This window comes from Watersipora subatra, chromosome 4 (genome assembly GCF_963576615.1).
Source record: "Watersipora subatra chromosome 4, tzWatSuba1.1, whole genome shotgun sequence".
In the NCBI taxonomy this organism is placed as follows: Eukaryota; Metazoa; Bryozoa; class Gymnolaemata; order Cheilostomatida; family Watersiporidae; genus Watersipora; species Watersipora subatra.
Window position 1 is genome coordinate 62,875,651 of NC_088711.1, and position 25,747 is coordinate 62,901,397.

Here is a 25,747-nt window from a genome sequence, read left to right on the forward strand (position 1 = left end):
ATGGGCAATGCTAGTTCAGCTGCTGGCTCCCCTGGTTGGGTAGCCCCAAAAGCCAAGATGGGTGGGTAGAATCTTGATTTATTTTGGTATAGCTTAACAGCATGTGTGTAGGGTTGTTAACGGTAAGATGTATTTATGAAGTCATGTACATAGGGTTGTTTACAGGACGAGATAAAAAACTTCCAGCAAGAAAACCGACGAAAGCGGAGAAACTAGAGGACAAACTAGCAAAAAAAAAACAACTGAATGTGGAAAAGTTGAGAGCAAAGTTTGGGAAGAAGAACAAGGCTAAGAAAGGAAAGCAGGCTAAAGGTGAGGAGTTTTTAACATGGATGGCCGGTGCCCTCAACATCTGATGTTGAAGTGGGAAAATATTAATGAAAACAGAGCTCCGTTATCTTTAAACCTTTTAACAGTTTTTTGAAGCATTTCGAAGGTATTGAAATCCTAAATGGTACATGCACTTTATTTAATATTCGGAATATAAAAGGTGTTCCACACGTCAAACATTTCTCAGCGTCACTGTTGTTGAACGCGACAGGATGCATATTGTACTAATGTTTTATGATAGTCTTTATTGCATTTATTTGTTTTGCTTGGTAATTACCTGCCCATTGTGTGCGGTCAACCACTATTGTGATATTGAGTTAAACTAACTTGCGTCAAGCCTCACTCCGATTTGTGACCTGCGCAACTGAATGGCAGCAGCGTATTGGCTGACATATGTTTAGTTACCTAACTGACAACTGTTAAGGATCTCCTGGAAGTTTTCATTACTTATTTACATTCTTGTAACAAAGATATATCAGTGAGCTAGTCGTTAGTTAGTAGTAGTAGGTATTATATCAAGGAGCTATTCGTTAGCTGTTCTAGACCTGAGACTACGATGTAGAGTTTTAAAAAATCTTCAAAATGGACTTGCACAAAAATTTCGTAGATTCTATCGGAAGTTATCAGTGTTTTTCTGTCATTTGCTATTGTTTTTGATGTTTGAGGTGATCTGACTGCCAGGATGTTGCAAGATTGAAATCGACAAAACTTGATAGCGGTTACAATGCTCAGATCAAGGGAAAGCGCGATTATGACATCTATAGTTGCGAGAAGACCAACAGAATAGAGACGCGTAACGCTGCTTTTTGAACACAATAGCCGACAGCAATGATGAGAGAGACGGCAGCTGAGCAACTAGTAAAGTCAATTTTTAACGTATTTTTCTTCTAAGCGTTTTAACCGTGATCAAGTTTTGTCGATTTTAATCTTGAAACATTCTGGCAGTAAGATAATCTCAAACAACTGGAATCATTACAAATGATAGAAAAATACCGATAATTTCTGATAAAATCTACCGAAATTTTGTGTAAGTTCATCTGTAAAGGTTATCTGGAGGAAAAGATGACCAGGTCGTAGCTATGCAGTCATGTTCATACTTCGCAGCTTGCACGTTTTAATCTTGTTATTTTGTTGTTAATGTAAAAAAGTTACAGCTCCCTTTGAATCGTGAGTGAATAGTTCCCCATATCATAAGTGTCTAGCCATGCCAACAGACGATGTATAAATAATTTTTCTGGTATGTTAATTTTTACATTCATCATCCTAACCTAGTATATAGTTTAGCTTGAATTCTTGCAGAGAAAAGGTTTGCAGTGGACGAGCCCGTAGTTATAGAACAAGAAGTGGTAATTGTGGATGAAAACGACAACAAGGAGCAGGAAGAAATGGCATCTCCTATTCAACACTTTTTTAGAGGTGACACACACGCTAGCCCTGTGCTCGGCCAGAGGTCTCCCAACATGAATGGTTCTATCCACCCTTTGCCCAACGGCACAGTGAGGAAGTTGAGTGGTTCAGGAGTGGATCCGAGCACCAACCAGTATCTGGAGAAGCATGATGAGGCACACTTTTTAGCTAACTTGCTGGCCGAGGAGAGACAACGATGTGCTCAACATAAGGAAAACTATAACACCCTCAAGCAGGAGCACAGGAAGTGAGTAGCCTGAGGCTAAATGTCTGGGTATAAAATAGCAGGGCAGTACTTCTTTGACTTTTCTCATCCTCCTTTTAGAACATGAGCCAGCAAATCCAAGTTACTGACTAGCTATGTCTCTTCTTCTAAAGTTCAGCATCTGTACTGGCTAGTGCCTTCACCTCTATCGAGTATTTGAAGTATCTTACAATCAATAGATTTCTAATGCTCACAATATCTACTTTGCTTTTTATCATTTCCTATTTTAACATTTTTAGTGTTTTGTGCTCAGTTGTAAGCATCTAGTAGAATTCAGACAGGCGCCAGACTTGCAAATTTTATCCACATAACTTTTTCGTATCATAAACTGAGCTGGTCTAATCTGACTTATTTCTCAGAAATTTTTTGCCATTTTTTGCAAATAATTTTTGTTGCGGTATCTATGTCAAGGTCAGATAGAAGATTAAGAGCCTAATTCATTGATCGGTAAGATTACTCCAAGATAAGGCATTGCTTGCATGCTACAGAACTTTTTGCAATTTGTGAGAAAAGCAACTTTGCTCATGCGAATTTTGTAAAGCCTACTCCATTTTTTTAGTTAATGCGGAACATTTTTCATGGTAACTCAAGAGGTTGATACAGCTACTGCATTCTAATGCTGGTTCGGTAAGAATGCTCGCCTGTATAAATACTGCAATAAATAATAAAGCTTTTGCATTAAATTATCTTAATACATAGATGACTCACCCACGAGTGTTGGACACGCGAACAGAAAGATTATGAGTTTATAACTGCAGTCCATCGCTGCTTCTCTCCTACTTGTAAAGGCTGAGTGTTAGGAACAAATAGTGGAATGTTGATAAGTCAATTTGAACGAGATTAATGGATGAATGCTTCCTAATCATTCCATTTGATGGAATTATTGATTTGTTTTATTTTATTTCACACCAAACCTTTGTTTCGTCCGATCAGACAAGTATCTCAGCATCTGACGGCCATGGCTGATTATGTGACACACGAGTGTTGGATAGAGTTCTTTTAAAGCACCTTTCTTACTCAATTCTTACAGTGTTATTGTTGGAAACTCAGGCCATCGGTCCTGCGTTTGTTTGAGTCACGCTTGCATAGTGCTTAGCTGAGCTATAGCCGCCCCCCTCCACACCTCTCCCCCTCCCTCCACACCTCCTTCCCTTCGCACCCCCTCCCTTCGCACCCCCTCCCTCCGCACCTCTTCCCCTCCCTCCGCACCCCTTCCCTTCGCACATGTAAGAGCAGATAAGTCTTGTCTTAAATCTTATCAGATAAAACCATATTCGTGTCCTGAACTGCTTCTACTACATGTAATTAGTCCCCCCTTCTCTCAAAAGCGTGGCAGTCAGTTATGGATGTCTATGTGGACATGACAGTCAGTTATGGATGTCTATGTGGAAATGGCAGTCAGTTATGGATGTTTATGTGGACATGGCACGCAATTATGAATGTCTATGTGGGCAGTCAGTTATGGATGTCTATGTGGACATGGCAGTCAGTTATGGATGTCCATGTGGAAATGGCAGTCAGTTATGGATGTCTATGTGGATATGGCAGTTTTATAGTTGGAGAACTCCATGAATAAGAGTGAGCGTCAAATACGTTCATTATACTTCTACATCTATAAGTCTGAAAGTTTGTCGTCTGTCATTGGGTCTGTCCAGCTATAGCGATTAATATCAAGCAATGACAAATCCGTATCGCAGAAGATTTGATCGCGGAACCTCCCATTCACCTGGCGATAAGGTAACCCATTAAACTAGGCAAAATGCAAGGTATGAGTCATTAGCTGGGTTAAAGTACCCATAGTTACTCTGCGTTACGCGTGCTCTACATCACTAAAGCTTGCTCTCACTGCTCTTATTTGTAATTTTAGTAATACCATACATGTACTAGCTTACTCAAATTAGTCATTGGCAACATGCCAGACTAATGCCGCCTTACCAATGACCATTATCACAACTACATTACCTGTCACTGTTTATAAGTTGTTTTTAATACCCATGCAACGCCGAGCATTCGGCTAGTTGCTGTTATACCCGAGTTACAAGGAGCTTCGCACACCGAAAATCAAAAGGTTGCCATGCTTGCCAAGCGGACACTATAATATTGCGAGTGAAAATATAGAAGTGCTTTACAACTGCAGTTCTCTTAGAAGCTGAGTTAGCAGTGATTGACTTGAGCGTTTTTTCATGTTCTATTTTGTTCAACTGCCACTTGTCATCGCGTGTCAGTTTTTCTTATTTCTGTAGCTTGTCTTCAGAAGCCTTTGCAAGCCATGTTCCAACTTTTAATGTTTGGAATTCTTGCTTTCTCAGCTCATAATTTTTTACATCCATGTTGCTCAGATCTCTATAGGATAATTAGTTTATTATGGTTGTAAAGGCTGCAAAGATTACGTTAATTGTTAAGAGAGGCAATTCTTATTACATAGAGTTTTTGGCTAATCGCATTATTTCCTCACGAATGAATGCATATAGCACTTTATCAGTATCGGCTCAACATGTTTTCCTGGTAGTCTTATCAGATGCTGATACGAAGGAAATGGTGAGGCTCTTTGAGAGCTTCCTTCCTGCTCTGCATTACTATAAATTACTATAATTACTAAATTACTATAAATTGAATGAATGAGAAAATCAATCTTTTACAAGACAGTTTTTGCTAAACAGCAAAACACCATCTGTCTGGAATTGTGTTAAGTCCAAGTAGACCACAAAATGCATTTCCAATCCATTTTCATCTTGTTTGTTTGTACTTGTTTTTTTTCAAAGCAGCTTTAGTATGATGTCACTTGTATTACTGTGGGGGGATACAGCCATAGGAATTGTATCTCACACTTCGAACAAAAAATGAGTGATTAAAAGTTTTGTAAAATGTTTTTAAAATACAAAAGGATTTATCATTGCTACTTGTCAGGTTCTATTCCTGAACAATATATAATTGCCGTTTGCGTGTGTTTCTAGGAAATGATTACAAGTTATTAAATGCTGTTATTTAGCATGAAACTTAATAAAGGTTTATAATCGGTGGTCACACATTTGTCTTCGGTTCTCATTACTTCTCTAAAAACTTTCCGGTAATTGCTGCTAAATAAGGCATATAGGCTAGTGGATAGCATGTCAGAAGGTCAAGGCCATTGAGCGTGCTAACTTTGCAGGTTGCAGACTGAGATGCTTGATGTGCAAGAAGAGGTGAGAAAGTTGGCGCAGGAAAAGACAGCGCTGACAGAAAAACACGCGGTAGAAATAGGAGACTACGAGTCACAATTGACAGCGCTGCGACAGAAGAATTTAGACCTGCAAGGGATGGTAGGGTTAGCTCCGCCTCTTCGCTTTTCCCCACCCTTTACGTATTGAATTGAACAGCTGGAATCAACAATTTATAGTGCACTGTTTACGTAAATTAAACTTAGTCACTTTGTAGTCATTTTGATAAGTTTTTCAATCCATAATTACGTTTTTACTAATCTCCACTAAGTTCTATAGTTTTATGGTAACCAATCAAAAACTTTCATTATAAAGCTTTCAGACCATCTCCACCTTCCAATAACGTATGAGCTGGTTACAATGCTCAATACCATCAAATAAACAAGCATATAATAGTAATATAATAATAATATAGTAATTACTACTCACTATTTTGTTTTAATAGGAAATTTATAAAGACGCAAAATATTGTTGCAACAGGTTAAAGAAGCTGCAACAAATTTTTGCAATTATTACAAAGGAAAAACTTTTTTATGTTAAATTTTGATTTCCCTTGTCTTTTGAGTAGCGAGAATTTCAGAGTTGGAAATTACATATTTTTTCAGCAATAGTTTGTATAGTCTGTGTCACTAAACCTAGCCTGTAGTCATGTTTCTGGAAATCTAAAAATATCAAGTACGTGTACTATGTTATTGATTCGTAAAATGCATTAGTGTGTTTTGTTTATAGTTTATGAAGTGCAATCATGAAAACTTCATTGAATTTTTAAATGTTTTACAACAATTCAGTAATGACCTATTATGGCTTGTGACTACCACAACAATAGATGTAAATTATGCAGTAAAAATACATCCAAACATGCAGGAAGCAGACAAATCTTACGTGTTAACAGACGTGACATTTAGTTATGATGTTGTGCTCTGTGGAGATATGTATCTGAGTTAGTCCATGCCATAGACCTATTAACTATACTGTATAGTTAATAGGTCTATGGTCCATGCTTACATCACATCGATTTAAGATACGATAGTCGGTTGTTATAATATCAACTGTGGACACTATTTATTATTTAAAACTATTTTATTTTATTCCCTGACAGCGTCTGGCGTCTTCCATATCAAACACTCCGGTTTCCTTTTTGCAGGTCCCGGCAAGAGAGCGAATCGATGCACTAAAATCACAGATGATTTCGGATGTCGAAGGACCATTTAGAAATCGTCTTAATGACCTTGAACTAGAGAATGAGTCTCTGCGATCAGATGCAACCAAATTGAAACATGATTTTGCCTTCCTCAGAACTGAATACGAGCATACGCTGCAACGTCACAAGTCTACTCTTGATGACCTGAGGCTACAGCATGAGGCTGAGGTTAGGAACCCAATTCCTGGTAGATATAGCTTGTGTTGCTTCTTCTTTATTTCACACTTTAGTCAACATCAAAGGCTACACCTTTCTGTTGTGCGTTCTTAGGCTATGTCATAGAGTACTTCACTTGTATTTGTTGTCAGTAGTCGTGGGCTTGCAACAACTTATGCTTCAGTTCACATTTGTGAGCCTTTTAAACATCTAAATGGAATTCTAATAGAGCTCTTCGGGTTTGTTGTAAGTTTTCAAGTTGGGTGACTTTTCTGTATGGAACATACTTGAATGACTGCAAGTATCAGAGTGCCTGGGCTTAATCATACTATTGGGCTGCACTAATTGGCTCTTTATCATGGGTTCCTCTGCTCATGACATCATCATTGCCACCCTTCTCTCCAATTTATTGACGGAAATACCTTTTTACACGTGCATTTTACACTCGCTCATCTATTCTACACTCACTACTCGTCTATTCTACACTCACAACTCGTCTATTCTACACTCACTACTCGTCTATTCTACACTCACAACTCGTCTATTCGACACTCACTACTCATCTATTCTACACTCACAACTCATCTATTCTACACTCATTACTCGTCTATTCTACACTCATTACTCGTCTATTCTACACTCACTACTCATCTATTCTACACTCACTACTCATCTATTCTACACTCACTACTCATCTATTCTACACTCACTACTCATTTATTCTACACTCACTACTTGTCTATTCTACACTCACAACTCGTCTATTCGACACTCACTACTCATCTATTCTACACTCACTACTTGTCTATTCTACACTCACAACTCGTCTATTCGACACTCACTACTCATCTATTCTACACTCACTACTCATCTATTCTACACTCATTACTCGTCTATTCTACACTCATTACTCGTCTATTCGACACTCACTACTCATCTATTCTAAACTCACTACTCATCTATTCTACACTCATTACTCGTCTATTCTACACTCATTACTCGTCTATTCTACACTCACTACTCATCTATTCTACACTCACTACTCATCTATTCTACACTCACTACTCATTTATTCTACACTCACTACTTGTCTATTCTACACTCACAACTCGTCTATTCTACACTCACTACTCATCTATTCTACACTCACTACTCATCTATTCTACACTCATTACTTGTCTATTCTACACTCATTACTCGTCTATTCTACACTCACTACTCATCTATTCTACACTCACTACTCATCTATTCTACACTCACTACTCATCTATTCTACACTCACTACTCATTTATTCTACACTCACTACTTGTCTATTCTACACTCACAACTCGTCTATTCTACACTCACTACTCATCTATTCTACACTCACTACTCATCTATTCTACACTCACTACTCATCTATTCTACACTCACTACTCATTTATTCTACACTCACTACTTGTCTATTCTACACTCACAACTCGTCTATTCTACACTCACTACTCATCTATTCTACACTCACTACTCATCTATTCTACACTCACTACTCATCTATTCTACACTCACTACTCACCTATTCTACACTCACTACTCCCCTATTCTACACTCACTACTCACCTATTCTACACCATTCTTTGACTCGCTTTCACGTTCACTGTTAGCAGACCTCTTTAAAGCTTTTGCAAGCTCTTCCGGTTAGAAAAACCAAGTTTTTGTTATTCTCGTAAGCAGCCTCTCGTATTCTTGGCTACCTAGCGACCGGGTCAAGAACCATCTCATGGCTTGTATCTCAAATTTGTCTTGATTTCAAGGCAAGAAGTTTCGGTGTATCTCAAATTCCTCATATGTCCGGACTTTCGTATCTCAAGGTATTCCTGACTCCTGTACCCTTATAGCCAGTGCTGGCTTTTTGTATTCTGAAAATTTTTTTACTATTGATGCTTCTGGCTAGGATTTAAATAGTCACTTCATGAGTTTTTTCTTTCCTTTTTCAGGTGTAGTACAGATGTTTGTAGTTGGGTATCTGAATTTGGATGTGGGTCACTATTCATGTGTTTGATAAAAAGGGAAATGTTTGACCAAGATGAAAGTTTCCATCTGTAGTTATACAGATGTGATCATAATTATGCCAGCTAATAATTTTTTTCATGTTTTTTATCATTTATGACATAAGCTCACTTTATTTATTATCTCAGACTTCACATACTGTACGTATTTATACAGACTGTATATTCTATACATAGTTGGGAAGGAAGTTTTGTAGACTCTGTCAGCCACCAAAAGTTATCTCAAGGGATATAATCTATTTACTGGGCACCCGTTTTATCCTATTCCGAGGGCTGACCAACTGAATATCGAGACACTGCTAATATTCCAAAAGCCACCAGTTTGTTTTCATGTAATTAGATGTATACATACTTATGTTCAAAAACCGTATTAAATTTAGCTAATTTTTAAGGTTGTTTTCTGTCGTAATGCGCATATATCACTATGATATACCACAACCAGGCTGAAAATCAAATATCATTTTATATGTAACAATGTTTCTCTGCGGAACATCCTTAGCTTTTCATTAGTATGCTTATTACTGTAATTCATGTAATAAATAATTAACAAACTATGAATTAATACATAATATTGTGTTTATTTCAGGCAGAATCGTAACTATGGTCACCCCTGTACGTCCTTCATGTCTGACTGTGACCGATGTTAAATAGGCTTTAGTGTACTTATATACATATTCTGCCTAGGATAGTGAAGCAGGCATAATAAGTCATGCATGGTTTTAGGTAAAAAACTTGAACAGGGACAAGGACGAACTGGTGTCAAGGTTGCACCAGGACAATTCTGGTGACATAGATAGATTACACAACCTGCAAAAGGACAACTCAACCCTCAATCACAGGGTTAGTACTATTGATTATTTGACTGAAGTGTTAGCGGTGCTACTAGAATTTATTTCCTGTTCCTTGTAGATTTTTTAAACTGTTGCATTTCTGCATGATTTATGCAACTAGATATAGTTTTATAACGGGTTGTTTACTCTACTTCTGCACCGAGTCTTTCTTTATAAAACAAATATTAAAACCTCTATGAAAATATTCAAAAGTTAAATCGTTTTTCACAATCTGGAAAGTGTTGGATTCCGCACTAAACATTGAACACTTTCCATCATTGACACATTGATATTTCTACATTGAGCTGATATGTCTTACACATCCGCTTTAATTAGCATGCTGCCTGGGTCAATACGTACATATAAGCTGCCATGTGTGTGTAGGTTAATGCGTATGCATAATATGGCCTGTCTGTTTAATATGGCATGTCTGTTTACTATGGCATGACTGTTTAATAGGACATGTCTGATTAATATTGTAAAGGATCTGACTCCGGTAGCTGAGTCAGCTTTACTTCCTAACAAGGGAGTCGCAACCTGGGCTACTGGCTGACTTTGTCCGAGGCCTGATTGACCTGCCTGTGGCGGTCAAGTCAGTCCAAGGCAAGAACCTAGTAGTCAGGCTTGCTCTGAAAACCAAGCCCCCGGCCTGCCTCTGGATCTCTATCCCAGGCTAGTCCGGATCCACTAATGGCTGGTCTTAAGACTGGATCTCTAGTGCCATGGCACACCCGATCGAGTCTAGACAAGGCCGTGGATCGCCTCCTAGCCTTCTTAGAGTCACCCTGGCAGTTCCGTCTGTTGGTTGTACTGAGCCTGCTTGCACAATCGGTGAGCCAACCAGGCAGGCGTCAAAATAGAGGCAGTTCGTATGAGTATATAGCAGTTTATTATCGATATCTTTAATACAAGTATGCACGAGTATGAGTGAATTCAAGCACACCTTGCCTGTCTATCGCGCTGGCTTATATAGCCAGCGCCTATCGTTTAACTCCGCCTACTGATCTATTTATATCACAAAGGAAACAACATGATGGTTATGTAACAAAAAGGCAGTTCAGTAATACAAGGGCAGTTCAGTGATACAGTTATATAATAATAAAAAGGCAGTTCAGTAATACAAGGGCAGTTCAGTGATACAGTTATATAATAATGAAAGGGCAGTTCAAGCATGCAATAAGGGAAGTTCGAGAGGTTCGGTTAAATGATAGTGCGGATATATATATGAGTGTAGTAAATAGTACACAGGCATGTCCCGGTCCTCCACACTCTCCCCCCCAATTGTTTGGCCAGGGGTGAACAATTAAGTGATCTCAGTGGAAACGCCGCGCTTGTGTTCTCAACCTCTGAGCTTCTACCCGGCATTCCTCGGCCATCCGGATATGACGTCGGTATTGGTCCTCTTCTCTTCCCGCTCTACGGTTGTACTCTTCTCGCCGGGCCCGTGTGTTCTCGATGGCCCTGGTTACCCTGCTGCTGGTAGGTTCCTTGGTCTTGCCATCGGCTTCGGCGTATACCCCAGCGATGTCGTCCGCGTTGACGTGGATCTCCAGGGCAGTCTCGCTTTCTCCCGCTATCTCTGTCTCAGCTCCCTTAGGCGGTATGTTTATTTCCGGATTGATGAGTCTTGTTTCCCTCTGTTTTACCCTTGGGATTACGTACCCTTGAGGAAAAGGCCTTTGGACCCGCTCCTCTCTTCCTCCGGTGGCTCGGCATCGGTTTAAATGGACGCGGAGGTCGGCTGGTCCGTCTCTCCTGTTGTCCTGGAGGGTCTCCGGTTCAGTACACCCCCTTTCTTCTGGTGACTCTGTCCTGGGTCGTTTTTGCCCCATCCTTCTACCTCGTACCCACCCGTTCCCATCCTTTATGGGAAGGCAGGTTCCAAACGGGGGGTACTCTGTCCATTTCATGTATGTACAAAAATCGGTGTACCACTCCTGATCTACTTGGTATACAATAGTAGGGTGTAGTCCGGAGTCCTTGGCTTTCTTTTGGTGCTTGTATATACTAAAGAATGATGATGAATTTTTCTGACATTTGCACCAGTAGCGCCAAAAGTGTTGCCGAATATGTCTCCTTACTACCCTACCGTCCTTGTTTTTGAAACCACAGAGTCTGCACTCTCCCTTCTGGCGGTCTTCCGCGGCCTCCATCCTTGCGTAGGAAGTGGGGGAGTACCAGATATCCTCGGCTACTCCGTCGAGGGTCTCTCGGCTTTTTCTTCTCTCGGGCGGTCCGTTCACTTTTTTCTGATCGACCGGAATCGTTGTTAGGTTTATCGAGCAGGCTTGTACTGGCCCTGGTCGCGGTTGAGTATCCAGTCGGTGCCTCTGGCTAGTCTCTAGCGGAGGGCCACCCTGGAGTGGTTTACCTCCGCTCCTGACTTGGAAACTCTGGCCCTCAGAAGTTTGCCTGGCCTGTTTTGGCTTGGCTTTGTCCTGGGACGCCCTGTTCCCTATCATTTGCACCATCCTGGTAGTGGTTATCGCCGGTTCTACTGGCCTCGCTCCCTTATAGGCAATGGGTGCGATATTTTCCTTGGCTATAATATTCCCAGGTAGTTTTACCTGATCGACGTCTTGGTTCCCTGCCGTTATCTCAGTTCCCTCCAAGATCTCGTCCAATTCTGTTAATAATACCTGCAGTTCTGGATCCTCGATGGCGTTGGTTTCATCTGGAGTTGGTCTCATATTCGTGATATAGGTTTGTGGAGAGAGCTGGTTCTTCGTTAGTGCGCAACGGTTGAAATGACTGGAGGCTGTCTCAGTTTCATAAGATGGCCGCTTTCCGGTCCTGTCGTGCTCTTGTTCCCGAATTGTTCTATCGTTCGGAGTCTGCTGTCGAAGGCCTTCATTGCCGAATGGTTCTTCTCCTGTTTGGTTTTCTTCGTCTGCCTCCATCTCTGTCTCCTTTCCCGGGATATTTCGGTCAGGTATGATTGTATCTGGTTGCCCTCCTCCATGGCGGCTTGCGGCCATCATTTCTTCTAGTTCGGCAACCGACTCTTTTAAAATTGTATATTGAGACATCAGTTCTAAGTTCGTCCTCAGACCTTCCCTCTCGATCAAGGTCTCCAGTTGTTCCACCATAGCTTTGGTAGACTGATACCGTTCCCTGAGTTCGGCCTGTCTTTCTCTGGCTTCCGGTCCTTCTTCTTCAGGGTCGATTTGGTGGCACACAGTCTCGCCGTATCTGATAGGAGGACCCACCATTCGCCGTGGTCTCCCGTCTCGTCTTTCTCCCATACCATTTTCTGTTCTCCTGGGTTCTGCGTTTATTCGCACCTCTTCTTCAGCTGGTGCTGGTGTAGAAACTTCGGGTTGTGGCGGATCCCTTTGTTCGGTGACCCCGGAGTCGGAGGCCTCCTCGACTGCGGTATCGTCTGTCTCTCCTTCTGTCAACTCTTGTCCGGGGGGCTCCATCGGGGGTTCGGAACAGGGCCCGAGACTTGGTTCCTCTGGTTCCGCGTTGGTTATACCGGTTTGCTCTGTTGCCTCCCTAACCCCTCCGTTGGAATCGTGACTGCCCGAGGCAGACTCTCTTTCTCTGGCCAGGACCTCCAGAAGTCGTCTCCTGAACGTGTCACTGTCCATATCCGGGGGAGGTTCCATCCTCTCCTGCCGTGTTGGCGGGGGGGGGCTCCCTTCCAGTGTACTCTACTGCGGGCAGCATCTCCCCTAACTCTTCCAGCCTCCTCTCTCTTCGTCCCGTGGCACCCCTCATGTTTGGCCTCCTGGAGGGTTCCTTAGTGGCCGGGGCCCGCCCATCGGCCTCTGGACACGCGTAGTATGGTTTTAATCTCTCTTCGTTCTGTACTGAGATTTGTCCTTGTCTCTCTACTTGGTACGTATGGTTGGGATTGCACCTAGTGACTGTATAGGGTCCCACATATTTGGGCTGTAACTTGGGGTTTTCTCCACGTCTACGTCTCTTGTTGACCAGCAGCACCAAGTCGCCGATCCCAAACGATGGGGGCTCTTCGTCGTCCTCCACCCGGATTTTCATTTGGCGGTCTCGGAGAATTTCATACGTTTCCTCCAGCCGGCTAGCCAGTTCCAGTACGTAGGGCTGTACCGCCTGGCCAGTGACTGCAACGGGTTCTGAGAGCTGGTCTGGCAATCGCAGTTCCCTGCCCATCATCAGGTAATTCGCGGTTTCTCCCGTGGCGGAGTGGGGAGTGCCCCGGAAAGCCCTCATTATCTGTGGCAGCAACAAGTCCCACTCTGTAGGCCCACGGCGCAGGAGCAAGGCTCTCAAGGAATCTCCCAGGCTCCGATTGTTTCGTTCTACAATACCATTCCCCTGGGGGTGGTATGGTGTAGTCCGTGTTTTGTCTACGTTCCATAGGCTACATAATTCTCCCATGAGTTTAGACTCAAATTGGGCCCCTTGGTCGGAGTGTAATTCCTCGGGTAGGCCGAAATAACAGAACACCCTTTCGTCCAGGGTTGTGGCTACCACCGGGGCAGTTGCATCCGGGATCGCTATTGCATCCTGCCATCTAGAGAAATGGTCGCTAATCACTAAGATCCACTTGTTCCCTCGGTTAGTCACTGGCATTGGTCCCACCAGGTCGACCACTAGCTTCTGCCACGGTCGCCCGGCGTACAATCGGTGTCTGCTCCTAGTTGCGTGATTCCCGCCGGTTTTTGCCACTTGACAGATCTCACACGTCTTGATGAGTCGTCTCACGTCGGCATTTAGTCCCGGCCAATACCAATTGAGTAGTAATCTTTTTACAGTCTTGTGAACCCCCGCGTGGGCAAGCCTGTGCGTGTCCCACATTACCCGGCTCCGGTCCGCCCGAGGACATAGGGTACACCATCTGGGGTGGCCGTCCGTCGTTAGTCTGACCTCCAGGACGCCATTTGGGGATAACCTCAGAGCCTCTCGTCTCTTGTGTAGGACCCGGAGCTCGTTACTCCCTAGAGTCAGCTCCTCCTCTGGTAGCTCTTGATCATTTTTTACTGCCCAGTACATCCTGGCCACGGCCTGTGTCCCTTCCATTTGGCTCTGTACCAGCTGTCGAAAATTTCGGTCTCCTGGTAGTTTAATCGCGGCCACGGCGTCGGACTCTCCTTCCAGCAAAGCCTGTTTGCTGGGGCCCCCGTCTCGCTCCTCTATTCGGACACACTGTCGACAGTCGTTTGGGCAGACCTGTCGACTCAGGCCGTCGGCATTCCCGTGCTTGACTCCTGATCGGTGCTCCAGTAAGTACGAGAACTCTGATAGAATCTCCAGCCACCGAGCTACTTGGGCCGACGGCTCCCTCCTCTTACACAGCCATCTCAGGGAGGCATGGTCCGTGCGGAGCACGAACTGTTGACCATACAAGTATGGCCGGAAGTGCTTGACGGCTTTTACTACTGCCAGGAGCTCTCGGCGCGTTACACAGTAATTTTGTTCGGCTGGGCTGAGGGTCTTGCTGTAGTATGCCACTACGGTCTCCCTGCCCCCCTGGTTCTGGGACAGGACGGCCCCCACTCCCACATTACTGGCATCGGTGTCCAGAGTGTATTGACTCTTTGGGTTGGGGTACCCCAGCACTGGTGCCGAGATCAGGCCTTGTCGGAGGGTCTCGAATGCCTGCTGCTCTTCTTCTCTCCACCTCCACGGCTTCCCTTTGCTAGTCAAGATCGTGAGTGGCTTGGCAATAGTGGCGTAATCCCGCAGGTACTGTCGGTAGTACCCTGTGGTTCCCAGGAAGGCCTGCAGTTCTTTTATATTTCGAGGGGTTTGCCATTCGGCCACTGCTTTCACCTTTTCTGGGTCCGTGGACACTCCTTCCGGGCTCACCACATGGCCAAGGTACCTCACTTTCCTCTGGAGAAGCTCGCATTTAGAGGGCTTCAGTTTCAGCTGCGCGGCGGCGAGTCTCTGGAAGACCTCTCCCAAACGGGCCAAATGGGTCTCGAAGTCTGGAGCAATTACGATGATGTCGTCCAAGTATAACAAGAGGGTTTTCCAATGGAGCCCGTGGAGTACAGACTCCATCAGTCTTTGGAAGGTGGTGGGGGCCGACGTCAATCCGAAGGGCAGTACCTTCCACTTCCACAGCCCGATTCTCGTGGCAAAGGCGGATTTCTCTTGAGCGTCCGGATCTAGCGGTACTTGCCAGTATCCACTGGTCAGATCCAAGGTACTAAAAAATCGGCTTCCTGCCAGGGCGTCCAGGCTTTCATCAATCCTAGGGATAGGGTATGCATCCTGTTGGGTGACCGCATTCAGCTGTCGATAATCAATACAAAATCTCCATCCGCCATCCTTCTTCCTCACCATGACGACCGGGGAACTCCATGCCCCATTGGCAGGCTCGATCAAACCCTTTTCCAGTAGTTCCTGTACTTGTTTGTCCGCTTCTGCCTCCTTGAGGGGTCCCAACTGGTGGGGGGGTTGTCTGATCGGCCTGGCACCTTCCATCAGGGGTATGCTGTGGGCAACTCGGTCGGTCCTTCCTACGTCGCCATCATACTTGCTGAACACGTCCTGGTATCTGGTCAGAAGATGGGCCAGGCTCTGCTTCTCTCCTTCGTGTCGGCATCCTGGGAGGGCCTGCCGATATAGCTCAACCAGGTGACCCGGGACGGCTTCCCCCGTCCTTACAGTGGCACACCCCACTCCTGATTCGTCGAGGCTCCCGTGTTCCGGCCCAGACCAGAGATCCGTCTGTATGTCTTCTTCTTCCACAGCCGTGTATGAGCCAATGACGTGTCCGGCGCCCAACTCGATCGGTTGACGTCCGGGGTTCAGGCATCGTATAGTGACATCACCCCCCTCTCCAGGCCTGCTCAGGCTGCATGCCACGGGTATGTGTGGATCCGAGCCCTCTATCAATCCCATCGGGACGTAATTTCGGGCGGAGATCTTCCCCGTCACTCTTACCTCCGACAAGGGAGGGATAATAACTTTTTTCCAGGCGTGAACGTTGGACACCATTATCCTTCCGTATTTGTCGGTGCAAGTAAGTTGCCTATCCCCTAGGGAAATGACGGGTCGGTCGAATTCAATCTGACACTTGTGGGAGATCAGGAAAGGCATACCCAGAATAGCGTCTTCGCTGATCTGGCTTACGAGGAAGTTCTCCTCTATGGCCACGTCCCTGATCCTTCCGGTTAGCCTTATCAGTCCATAAAACTGGAGCTTGCTACCATCTGCCATGAGTCCGTACCGGTCGTTCTCTTCTAACTGCACCCTCACTCGCTCCGGCATTCTGTCGAACACCTTTTTGGAGAGTAGGTTAGTGTTGCAGCCGGTGTCTATGAGGAACAGGAGGTCTTGCCTCTCTACCTTCCCCGGTAGGAAGTAGCTCGACCTATGGGGTTTTTCCAAGGCTCCAACCCTTGGCCACCCTTCCTCCGTTGCGGCGGTATCGAGCATCTCTTCCGACTTTTTCTTCCTCGGACGTCCCCTAGGCCTGTCCGGTGGTGGACTCTTTTTGAGCTGGTCCTCCAGGCTTTCCTCGGGAGTAGCTGGCCTTGTGCTCTCCCCGTACCGGCCTGTCGGACCCGACACCGGACTCGTGGGTTGGCCTAGATTCCCCCCTCGGAGATGGCCGCCTTGGGTCGGCCCCCGTCTCGGGGGTTCGGCTTCATTCCAGCCCCTTTCGTCTCTGGGTCTATGGTACTCCGGTCTCTGGAGATGCTCCGCCATTGCTGGGTCCTCGTTCCATCCCGATCCGGTTGATACGGATCTCTTGAACGGATCAGCGCCGGTGGGGCCATCTCTCTCTGACCTAACCCGTCTAGGCCTACGGCGAGGTTCCCTCTGGGTCGCAAGCTCCCTTCTTCCTGATCTGTACAGCGTTGGTCTCTCGAGAGCTTCAGTTACCCCTGAATCCGCTCTCTGTCCCGACCCTTGTTGTCCAGATCGCTCGGGGCGCTCGGCCCTAGGGGGACCTCCCTTCCGCCCTGGCCTCTCGGGTTCTCTGGTACGTCCATAAAATCTTCGTTTCTCGTCCAGTCTCTGGATCTGGTGGAGGTACTGCCGCTGCGCCTGTTTGGCCGCCCGCAGTGAGTTCCGGGGGCTCGCCTCGCATCCCTCTTCCTCCTCGTCCAGTTCCCATAGACTTTGGTACGGGTTGTAGATGGGAATCGTTTCTACCGGGGGTCTCTTGACCGGTGCCGCCGTTTTAGTCGGATGCTGCCAACCCTCCGGATCAACTCCAGATTCCCTTCGACTTGTATTGTTACGTTGTCTGTGTTTTTCGTGTCCGGGTGCCCTTGTGCAGCCAGCAGGTAGACCTACTGCTGCGGGCCGTAGGCGTTTCCCTGGTCCTGCTTATAGGGTGTCCTCTGATTTGCCTGCTTCCGCGGACAACTTCTCCTCTGGTGGCCTTCCTGGTTGCACCCCCAGCATCTCGCCATTTCCTTTTTCCTCGTCCCGCTTTCTGTAGTAGACTGCGGTCGATGGATATACAATTTTAACTTGGCCACTTCTTTGGCTAGGTCCGTCACCGAGGTCAACAGAAGCTCGAGGGTATTCGGGGTAGTTCTAGCCACCACAATCGGCTCTTCGGGGCCCCGTCCTCCCTCGCCCTGTCCTGTCTCGTCTGGCTGGACTGCCTTGACGTCCGACCTGAAAGGTTGGGCTTGGTGAGACGCTATACTAGGTCGAACCTGTAAGTACTCGTTCCCTGCTCTCACGGCTGCCTCCAACGTAGGAGTAGGCACCGCTAGCAGATGTCGCTGCAAATAAACATTGCCCAGCGTACCACAGAACGTGTCCACGGCCATCTCCTCTTTCAGGCGGTCTGACATTTCCCCAAACGCGATATCGGTCAGCTTCTCTATTTGGGTGGCGTGCTCAAATAGTGTTGCTTGCTGGTCCTTTTTTAGGCCCTGCAGTTTGGCTCTGGCTTCTTTGGGCGTCAGTCCAAACCTGGCCCGGAGGTTGTTAAATACGCCGTGTATGGTCTGCCCGTGTCCACAGTCCTTAGCCTGCCCTCGCAGTCTCTCCCGGATGTGTAACAGTGCGGACCCTGGCCCCCAGTCATTCGCAACGGCTACATCGTTGAACTGCCGGATGAAGGCCTCTACGTCGCTATCCCCGTCATATTCTGGGGCTCTGAATGTTTCTCTTGGCGCAGGGGGTCCCTGCGTTCCCTGGTTGATGAGCAGTCTTTCCAAGACATCTGTCAGTCGCTCTAGACCTCCTAGTCCCTCCGTTCGGAGAGCTTCCGGTCTTTCCGCGCTGCGAGTCCGTCTGGTCATACCTGCGTCGTCTTTTTAGTCCCTGTTAGTCGTCCTGTTGTGGGTTAAGCAAATCCCACTGCTGCCACCAGTGTAAAGGATCTGACTCCGGTAGCTGAGTCAGCTTTACTTCCTAACAAGGGAGTCGCAACCTGGGCTACTGGCTGACTTTGTCCGAGGCCTGATTGACCTGCCTGTGGCGGTCAAGTCAGTCCAAGGCAAGAACCTAGTAGTCAGGCTTGCTCTGAAAACCAAGCCCCCGGCCTGCCTCTGGATCTCTATCCCAGGCTAGTCCGGATCCACTAATGGCTGGTCTTAAGACTGGATCTCTAGTGCCATGGCACACCCGATCGAGTCTAGACAAGGCCGTGGATCGCCTCCTAGCCTTCTTAGAGTCACCCTGGCAGTTCCGTCTGTTGGTTGTACTGAGCCTGCTTGCACAATCGGTGAGCCAACCAGGCAGGCGTCAAAATAGAGGCAGTTCGTATGAGTATATAGCAGTTTATTATCGATATCTTTAATACAAGTATGCACGAGTATGAGTGAATTCAAGCACACCTTGCCTGTCTATCGCGCTGGCTTATATAGCCAGCGCCTATCGTTTAACTCCGCCTACTGATCTATTTATATCACAAAGGAAACAACATGATGGTTATGTAACAAAAAGGCAGTTCAGTAATACAAGGGCAGTTCAGTGATACAGTTATATAATAATAAAAAGGCAGTTCAGTAATACAAGGGCAGTTCAGTGATACAGTTATATAATAATGAAAGGGCAGTTCAAGCATGCAATAAGGGAAGTTCGAGAGGTTCGGTTAAATGATAGTGCGGATATATATATGAGTGTAGTAAATAGTACACAGACATGTCCCGGTCCTCCACAATATGGCATGTCTGATTAATATGGCATGTCTGTTTAATATGGCATGTCTGTTTAATATGGCATGTCTGTTTAATATCGCATGTCTGTTTAATATGGCATGTCTGCTTAATATGGCATGTCTGTTTAAATGGCATGTTCGTTTAATATGGCATGTCTGTTTAATATGACATGTCTGATTAATATGGCATGTCTGTTTACTATGGCATGTCTGTTTAATATGACATGTCTGATTAATATGGCATGTCTGTTTAACATGGCATGTCTGTTTAATATGGTATGTCTGTTTAATATGGCATGCCTGTTTAATATGGCATGTCTGTTTACTATGGCATGTCTGTTTAATATGACATGTCTGTTTAATATGGCATGCCTGTTTAATATGGCATGTCTGTTTACTATGGCATGTCTGCTTAATATGACATGTCTGATTAATATGGCATGTCTGTTTACTATGGCATGTCTGTTTAATATGACATGTCTGATTGATATGGCATGTCTGTTTAACATGGCATGTCTGTTTAATATGGCTTGTCTGTTTAATATGGCATGTCTGTTTAATATCGCATGTCTGTTTAATATCGCATGTCTGTTTAATATGGTATGTCTGTTTAATATGGCATGTCTGGTTAATATGGAATGTCTGTAATAATATGGCATGTTTGTTTAATATGGCATGTCTAGTTAGTATGGCTTTTCTGTAATAATATGGCACATCAGTAGTAGTATGGTGTGCCTGTGATACTATAGCATATCTGTAATAGAATGTTATGTCTGTAGTAGAATGTTATGTCTGTAATAGCATGGATGCCTGTAATAGTATAGCATGTCTGTAAGAGTATGGCATGTCTGTAAGATTATCACATGTCTGTAATAGTATGGTATGTCTGTAGTAGTATGATATGTCTGTATTAGTATATTTCTGTAAAAGCATGGTATGTCTGTAATAGTATGGTATGTCTGTAGTAGTTTGGTATGTCTGTAGTAGTATGGTATGTCTGTGTTAGTATAATATGTCTGTAATAGTATGGTATGTCTTTAGTAGTATGGTATGTCTTTACTAATAAAAGCAGCATGTATGTTTACATTGGCATGTCTGCAACCACATTAATTAATTTTTTTGATGAGATTACTTCAGATTTCAGCAAGTTTTAAAAACAAGATCAGTTTTACAAAGTGGAGAAAAAATGAGAATTGTCATCAATGTTTTGTTTTATTGTATTAGGGTAAGCCTACCATTATAGGTGCCAATTAATGCTTTTCCTGTGTGCTTTAGGCTTAATGGCCTTTGGTTTTAAACATGTTTGTGAAGACATTCGATTATATGACAGGCTCATGTATTCACATGACGAGAGTCGTCTATTCGCTTTTCCGTCCATAAAGTATCTTGTGAATTTGTTTACTGAGGACCTAATATAGGAGAAAGAAATTGATGATAATAATGCCTTATTTCTTAGGTGAAGTCTCTCCTCACAGAACTGGAGGAGTTGAGAGGACAGCGGGAAAAGTGTGGGCTCGAGTCTGACCATGTCAACAGATTGCAGACTAAACAGATGACGGAGTTCCAGGCAAATGTTAGGGCACTTGAGGTTGGTCACCAGGCAACCTTGTGTTGCGTAGTGATACATGGATAAGTTATCGCTTTGCAGATAGCTGTAATTGCTTGTATTATTTATAGATTGAAAAGAACACCCTGCGGCAGCAATGTGACAGTCAGTCTCGAGAGTTGTCTGTCCTTGTGGACACCCAGACTGAGCTGACCCGCAGACTACATGATGAAGAACAAAGAGCTGCCAGGTGGGAGACTGTGCGGTGTGACATTCACTATGTTTCCTCTGTGCAGACGATGCGAATTTGGAGTTGTGCACTCATTGAGTCACCGTGCTATAGGTGTTTCAAAGTAATTTTGCATGTGGCGGATTAACTCGAGCACTATGTTAAAAAATATAGGGAATTCTACACCAGAGGTCGTCGCGGCGCGCTCAAAAGTGCTAAAGTTGAATAGACTTGACTGAGGTGTAGAATTGTTTAAAATGGAATAGCCTATGGGGAATTCTCTTGCGCATCATTCACAAATACGGTTTCCATTATTTGCAAACATGAAACATTCGATAGAAATTTGTGAGTAACGAAACTCATTTGACTTGCGAAGGGAGATTCACCATTTCCATTTTGCAAACTGACGCAAGCTTACGGATAAACCACATCATGGAGAACATAGTGATAGCTGAGCACCTGCTGTGGTCTGTCAAGCTTATTGTTTGCCTTCAGCGTCATGTCAGGTTTATTTATAGAGACAGGTGTTAGGTAAGTTTTCATTGGTAGAAGTTTGAGTATGGTGCATGCATTAGTGTGAAATTTTATATCATTTTCTCATGCACCACAGCTTTGTAAAATTTAGAGTTCTCTAACATTTTTAAGCAGAAATGTCATCATTCCTTGATGTAGACCCTTCAAGATTTACTCATGTCACTATGTAAAGTAAATAAGCTTTGAGAAGGCAACTCCAATTTTGTATCAACCACACATTGCAATAATTATTATAGTTCGCAGCCATCTTGTTTGTCTTGCAACATTAAGTATAAGAGTTGTTAACATCTTTAAAATCATAAGTCAGTCGTGTGGATGAAATAACGGTGCCATAGAGCTACTCTCAACATAGAGCTACTCTCAACATAAAGCTACTCTCAACATAGAGCTACTCTCGGCATTAGAAGTGATACTTCCCTATTATTTCTTCAAATGATTGCCAGCCTGTGCTTTTAGCCATGGCTGCAAACGAAACAAAATGTCAACAAATCTGCTTTCCTATTCAAAAAGCAAAAGTACACACACCTTTTTCTTTTCCTTGTATAATGCATCCTGCAATGGGTTCTGGTTTGGTTGGCTTATTTTTGTGTGCGTGTGAGCACTCCGTGTAGCAACAATAAATCGATTCTACGATTTTGCAGCGTGCGGAATGAGTTGGAATCGCTGAAGCACGAATCAACCCTTCAGCTAACAGAGAGCAAACTGGCAGCTGTCAAAGCTCAGGGGCTGATAGAGCGCGAGAGGGATAGCCTTCATAGCCAGGTGGATGGTGGGTAGCGGACCACGCTGCTTGCCGCTACTCATTTCAAGTTGCAGATATATTTGTTGCAATCTTTTGCTAGCATTATTTACCTGACCCGACATATTTCAGTTAGTAAATGATTAATTCTTTTAAGATGCGATTAGCAAGAATTTATTGGATTATCTCAGGTATTTAAAATGGCAACAATTTCTATTTACGGTGTGCATTTTTTAAAAGTTTTCCTTGCATTTGTGTAGTCTAATAAATTATTTTCATTTTGTCATGTTTGACTTATTTATAGACCTGAAGTGCAGGATAGAGGCCCAGCAGCTAGTCATGCAGCAGATGGAGGTTTCGCTGAGAGACAAGGAAAGGGACTGCGCTGAAAAAGTCAATTGTATTCGAGAGGAAGAGTTTCAAAAGCACTCACAGTTGAACCATGATAAGTAGGTCCTCAGTCTAATCATGATAAGGGAGTTTTTAGGCTAAGCATGGCAAGCTCTGCAAAGTTCACATTGGAATAGAAGTATATGATTCTTGGATTCACTATAATAGCATCGCTATTATGAAATGCGGTGGTGTTGCAGACAAGGTCTGGAGTCACGACTCCAGCAACTGGAGAGGCAGAAGGTGGAGTTGGAGGATCGGTTGCATCGAGATCAGCTGAGATATGAGCAGCAGGTCAGGGAAATAGCGAACACAAGATCTGAGCTTGAGAAGGACCTCAACGCTCACAGGTACAGCAGCGTGACCTTCACTCTTAATTTGTATCTCTAGATTTCTCTCTGAATCAATATCTTATTACATAAAGTAATCAGTACAGCAGTGAGTACTTTTACCGTCTGAGTGAATATAACTAGTGGACCAATCAGCTCTCTCCTGATGCTGTCGACTGGTATACATATAATATAATTCAACTTGTGTAAGTGTTTCAAAGATCATATATATTCTGTAATTGAAGTTACAAGCATTTTTCTTAAAATGATGCTGCCAAATGTGCATTGTTCCCATGTCAGTTTAAGGGATGATGGCAACGAACGCTTGAACTAGATGGTTTTACCTGCTCCTCGCAATCAACTGTGAGTCTTTAATATGAACACAACTGTTGACTGTTGTGACTGTTGTCAGTTACATGTCGTTGTGTTGTAGCATCAACAGTGACCTTCAGTAGGTGTAATGACTACAATGTTGCTAATATTGTAGCCGGAAACACAGCTGAGAGAATCATTCAGTTGATCATATGTTATGCCTACAAATATACTCAACAAAATACGTACTCCGGGATATACTCAGGGATATACTCCGGTATAGGCCTACGATATACCACCAGTTTTATGTGATACAACTCAAAAACTGATAACAATGTCACAGAGCTTTACAAATGGAGGGCTGCTCTTGATAAGTCAAAAATACTAATACTGGCAGTGATAGAAAGAAAAGGTCTCGCTCACTACATGTGTAAAGAATAAGCTTAGATAATAAATCCCAGGTTAAATAAATTGAGTTTTCTAAAAAAAAAGCCAAGGATACATTGTTGATGAGTAAAAACTAAAATAGGTAAATTCTAACACTTTGTATGCCAAGTAAAACACTGGGTCGTGTGTGTACCACCGAGTAGGCCCTACAACGGAACCCGCATTTAGAGCAATAGTGTATAACCATATTTTACTCTCCCTCATGTATACTGTACATGAATATTGTATCATATAGTAGCCTAGGAGTATGTGTACGAGACAATATAGGCTGTTTCAGAGCCGTATAGTCCCACAGAGTCCCGCGACCAATGGAAACGTATATGAGAGCTCGTTCATTTCCAACCAAACAGGTCGTGCCTACTATTTTTATATAAGTTATAATGGAGAGGCCGCAACACTAACCAACAAAAATGATTCCCATTGGCAGTCGCTCTGAAATTGATTGCTGTACTATACACCATTTGAAAGAAAACAAAATTTCCTACAAGAGACCAAAAATTTTTTTTTTGTAAAAAAATAAAATAAATGCAAAAAAGTGAGATGTTGAGAGCGAGGTAAGAATATTCCATCAGAGATCAGTATGTCGATCGGGTTTGTTTGGAAACAAGCGTTTTTGTTTCCGGTTTTTGATGTGGGACTCTGTGAAGCTATACAACTCTGGGCTGTTTAATATATACAGTACCCCGTTTTTAATGTCCCAACATGACCCAGTCTGCATTAGTCCAATTAAACGAGGAATGTCTGTATACATCATGTTATACATGTACATGACTAGCTGAGTTCAGCCATTTTCATTTTGTACACTGACTAGCAGTATGCCCTGCGTTGCAAGGGTATTAAAATAATTACCCAAGGAGTTTGAGTAACTTACTTTGTGAGCTAGTAATATAAACCTTCACTAAAGCAATAGCCATGTTTTAAGCTAGCTTAATAATCGTCACGTTACGCGTAATGATCAACTGTGCTAGTTAATAACTTCAGGCGATTTAAGTGTGAATATTTTAATCGATCTAATGAATGTCAGCACGGTCATTCATCACTATGGTCAGTTGAAGGATCGTGGTGTAGTGGTTTAGATGGCTGAATCATATAGCATGAAAGTAAATGCTGTGTTGGGTTTTCAATCAAGTACATGTATATTTAACCAAAACTCTCTACAACTCTTAGATATTTTAGAGTCTTAGCATTCATATCTAGTCAACCTCTTTTTAGCCTGTCACTGATTGTTATATTTTCATATCTTCAGTTGGTGTATATACATTCTAACTACCTGGAAAGAAGTAGACATCTATGGTATCCGCTGAACCAGTTCTCTCTGCACTACAGTTCACAGCTGCCGGACCTTGCAAGAATATAGCATCATCATTCGTCCCATAGCACTTGTCATTCTAAAGATAGGAGAACACGTGTCTCTGACGGGATGAAACCAGGCAGCAAGCAACACCAAAGAGAATTCATCTGAAGTTAAACAACGGTAAACTCATGTAGAGCACAGCATAGCTGAACTGAGCAGCGGTGACCATGAGAGAGCACTGCATGGCTATGAGAAGGTCATAGCTGACGGTACTATCAGCATTAGGCATCTTCCATAGGTGCAGTACGAGTTGGCTGATGTTGGGATGAGCACCCCAGCAGCCTCCATAGGCAGGCACTAGAAATTAAGTACCTGTCAGGTCATATGACTGGCCTATATGGGCAATGTTTCAAAGCCTCCTATGAT

General features: G+C 43.9%; 2 protein-coding genes across 3 annotated transcripts in view; one reads left to right on the plus strand and one right to left on the minus strand.

The window, feature by feature from the left end:
• LOC137393050 (centrosomal protein of 83 kDa-like) lies at nt 1-25,358 on the plus strand. Its single transcript, XM_068079440.1, has 12 exons — nt 1-61; nt 166-319; nt 1,637-1,984; nt 5,151-5,301; nt 6,344-6,568; nt 9,326-9,442; nt 20,958-21,089; nt 21,179-21,297; nt 22,452-22,579; nt 22,854-22,998; nt 23,140-23,289; nt 25,274-25,358. The coding sequence occupies exons 1-12, from the start codon at nt 1-3 to the stop codon at nt 25,329-25,331; spliced, it is 1,788 nt and encodes a 595-aa protein (XP_067935541.1). The 3' UTR covers nt 25,332-25,358.
• The window catches only part of LOC137392890 (ankyrin repeat and fibronectin type-III domain-containing protein 1-like), a 199,045-nt gene that overhangs the window by 43,987 nt on the left and 129,311 nt on the right, over nt 1-25,747 (minus strand). The gene's annotated exons all lie outside the window — the stretch shown is intronic.

What these genes read in the sequence shown, in the direction of transcription:
- LOC137393050 (XM_068079440.1), top strand. Translation starts at nt 1, where the DNA reads ATGGGCAATGCTAGTTCAGCTGCTGGCTCCCCTGGTTGGGTAGCCCCA. An exon ending in AGCCCCAAAAGCCAAGATGG is followed by an intron (nt 62 to 165) that starts GTGGGTAGAATC and finishes GGTTGTTTACAG; the next exon opens with GACGAGATAAAAAACTTCCA. An exon ending in AAGCAGGCTAAAGGTGAGGA is followed by an intron (nt 320 to 1,636) that starts GTTTTTAACATG and finishes TGCAGAGAAAAG; the next exon opens with GTTTGCAGTGGACGAGCCCG.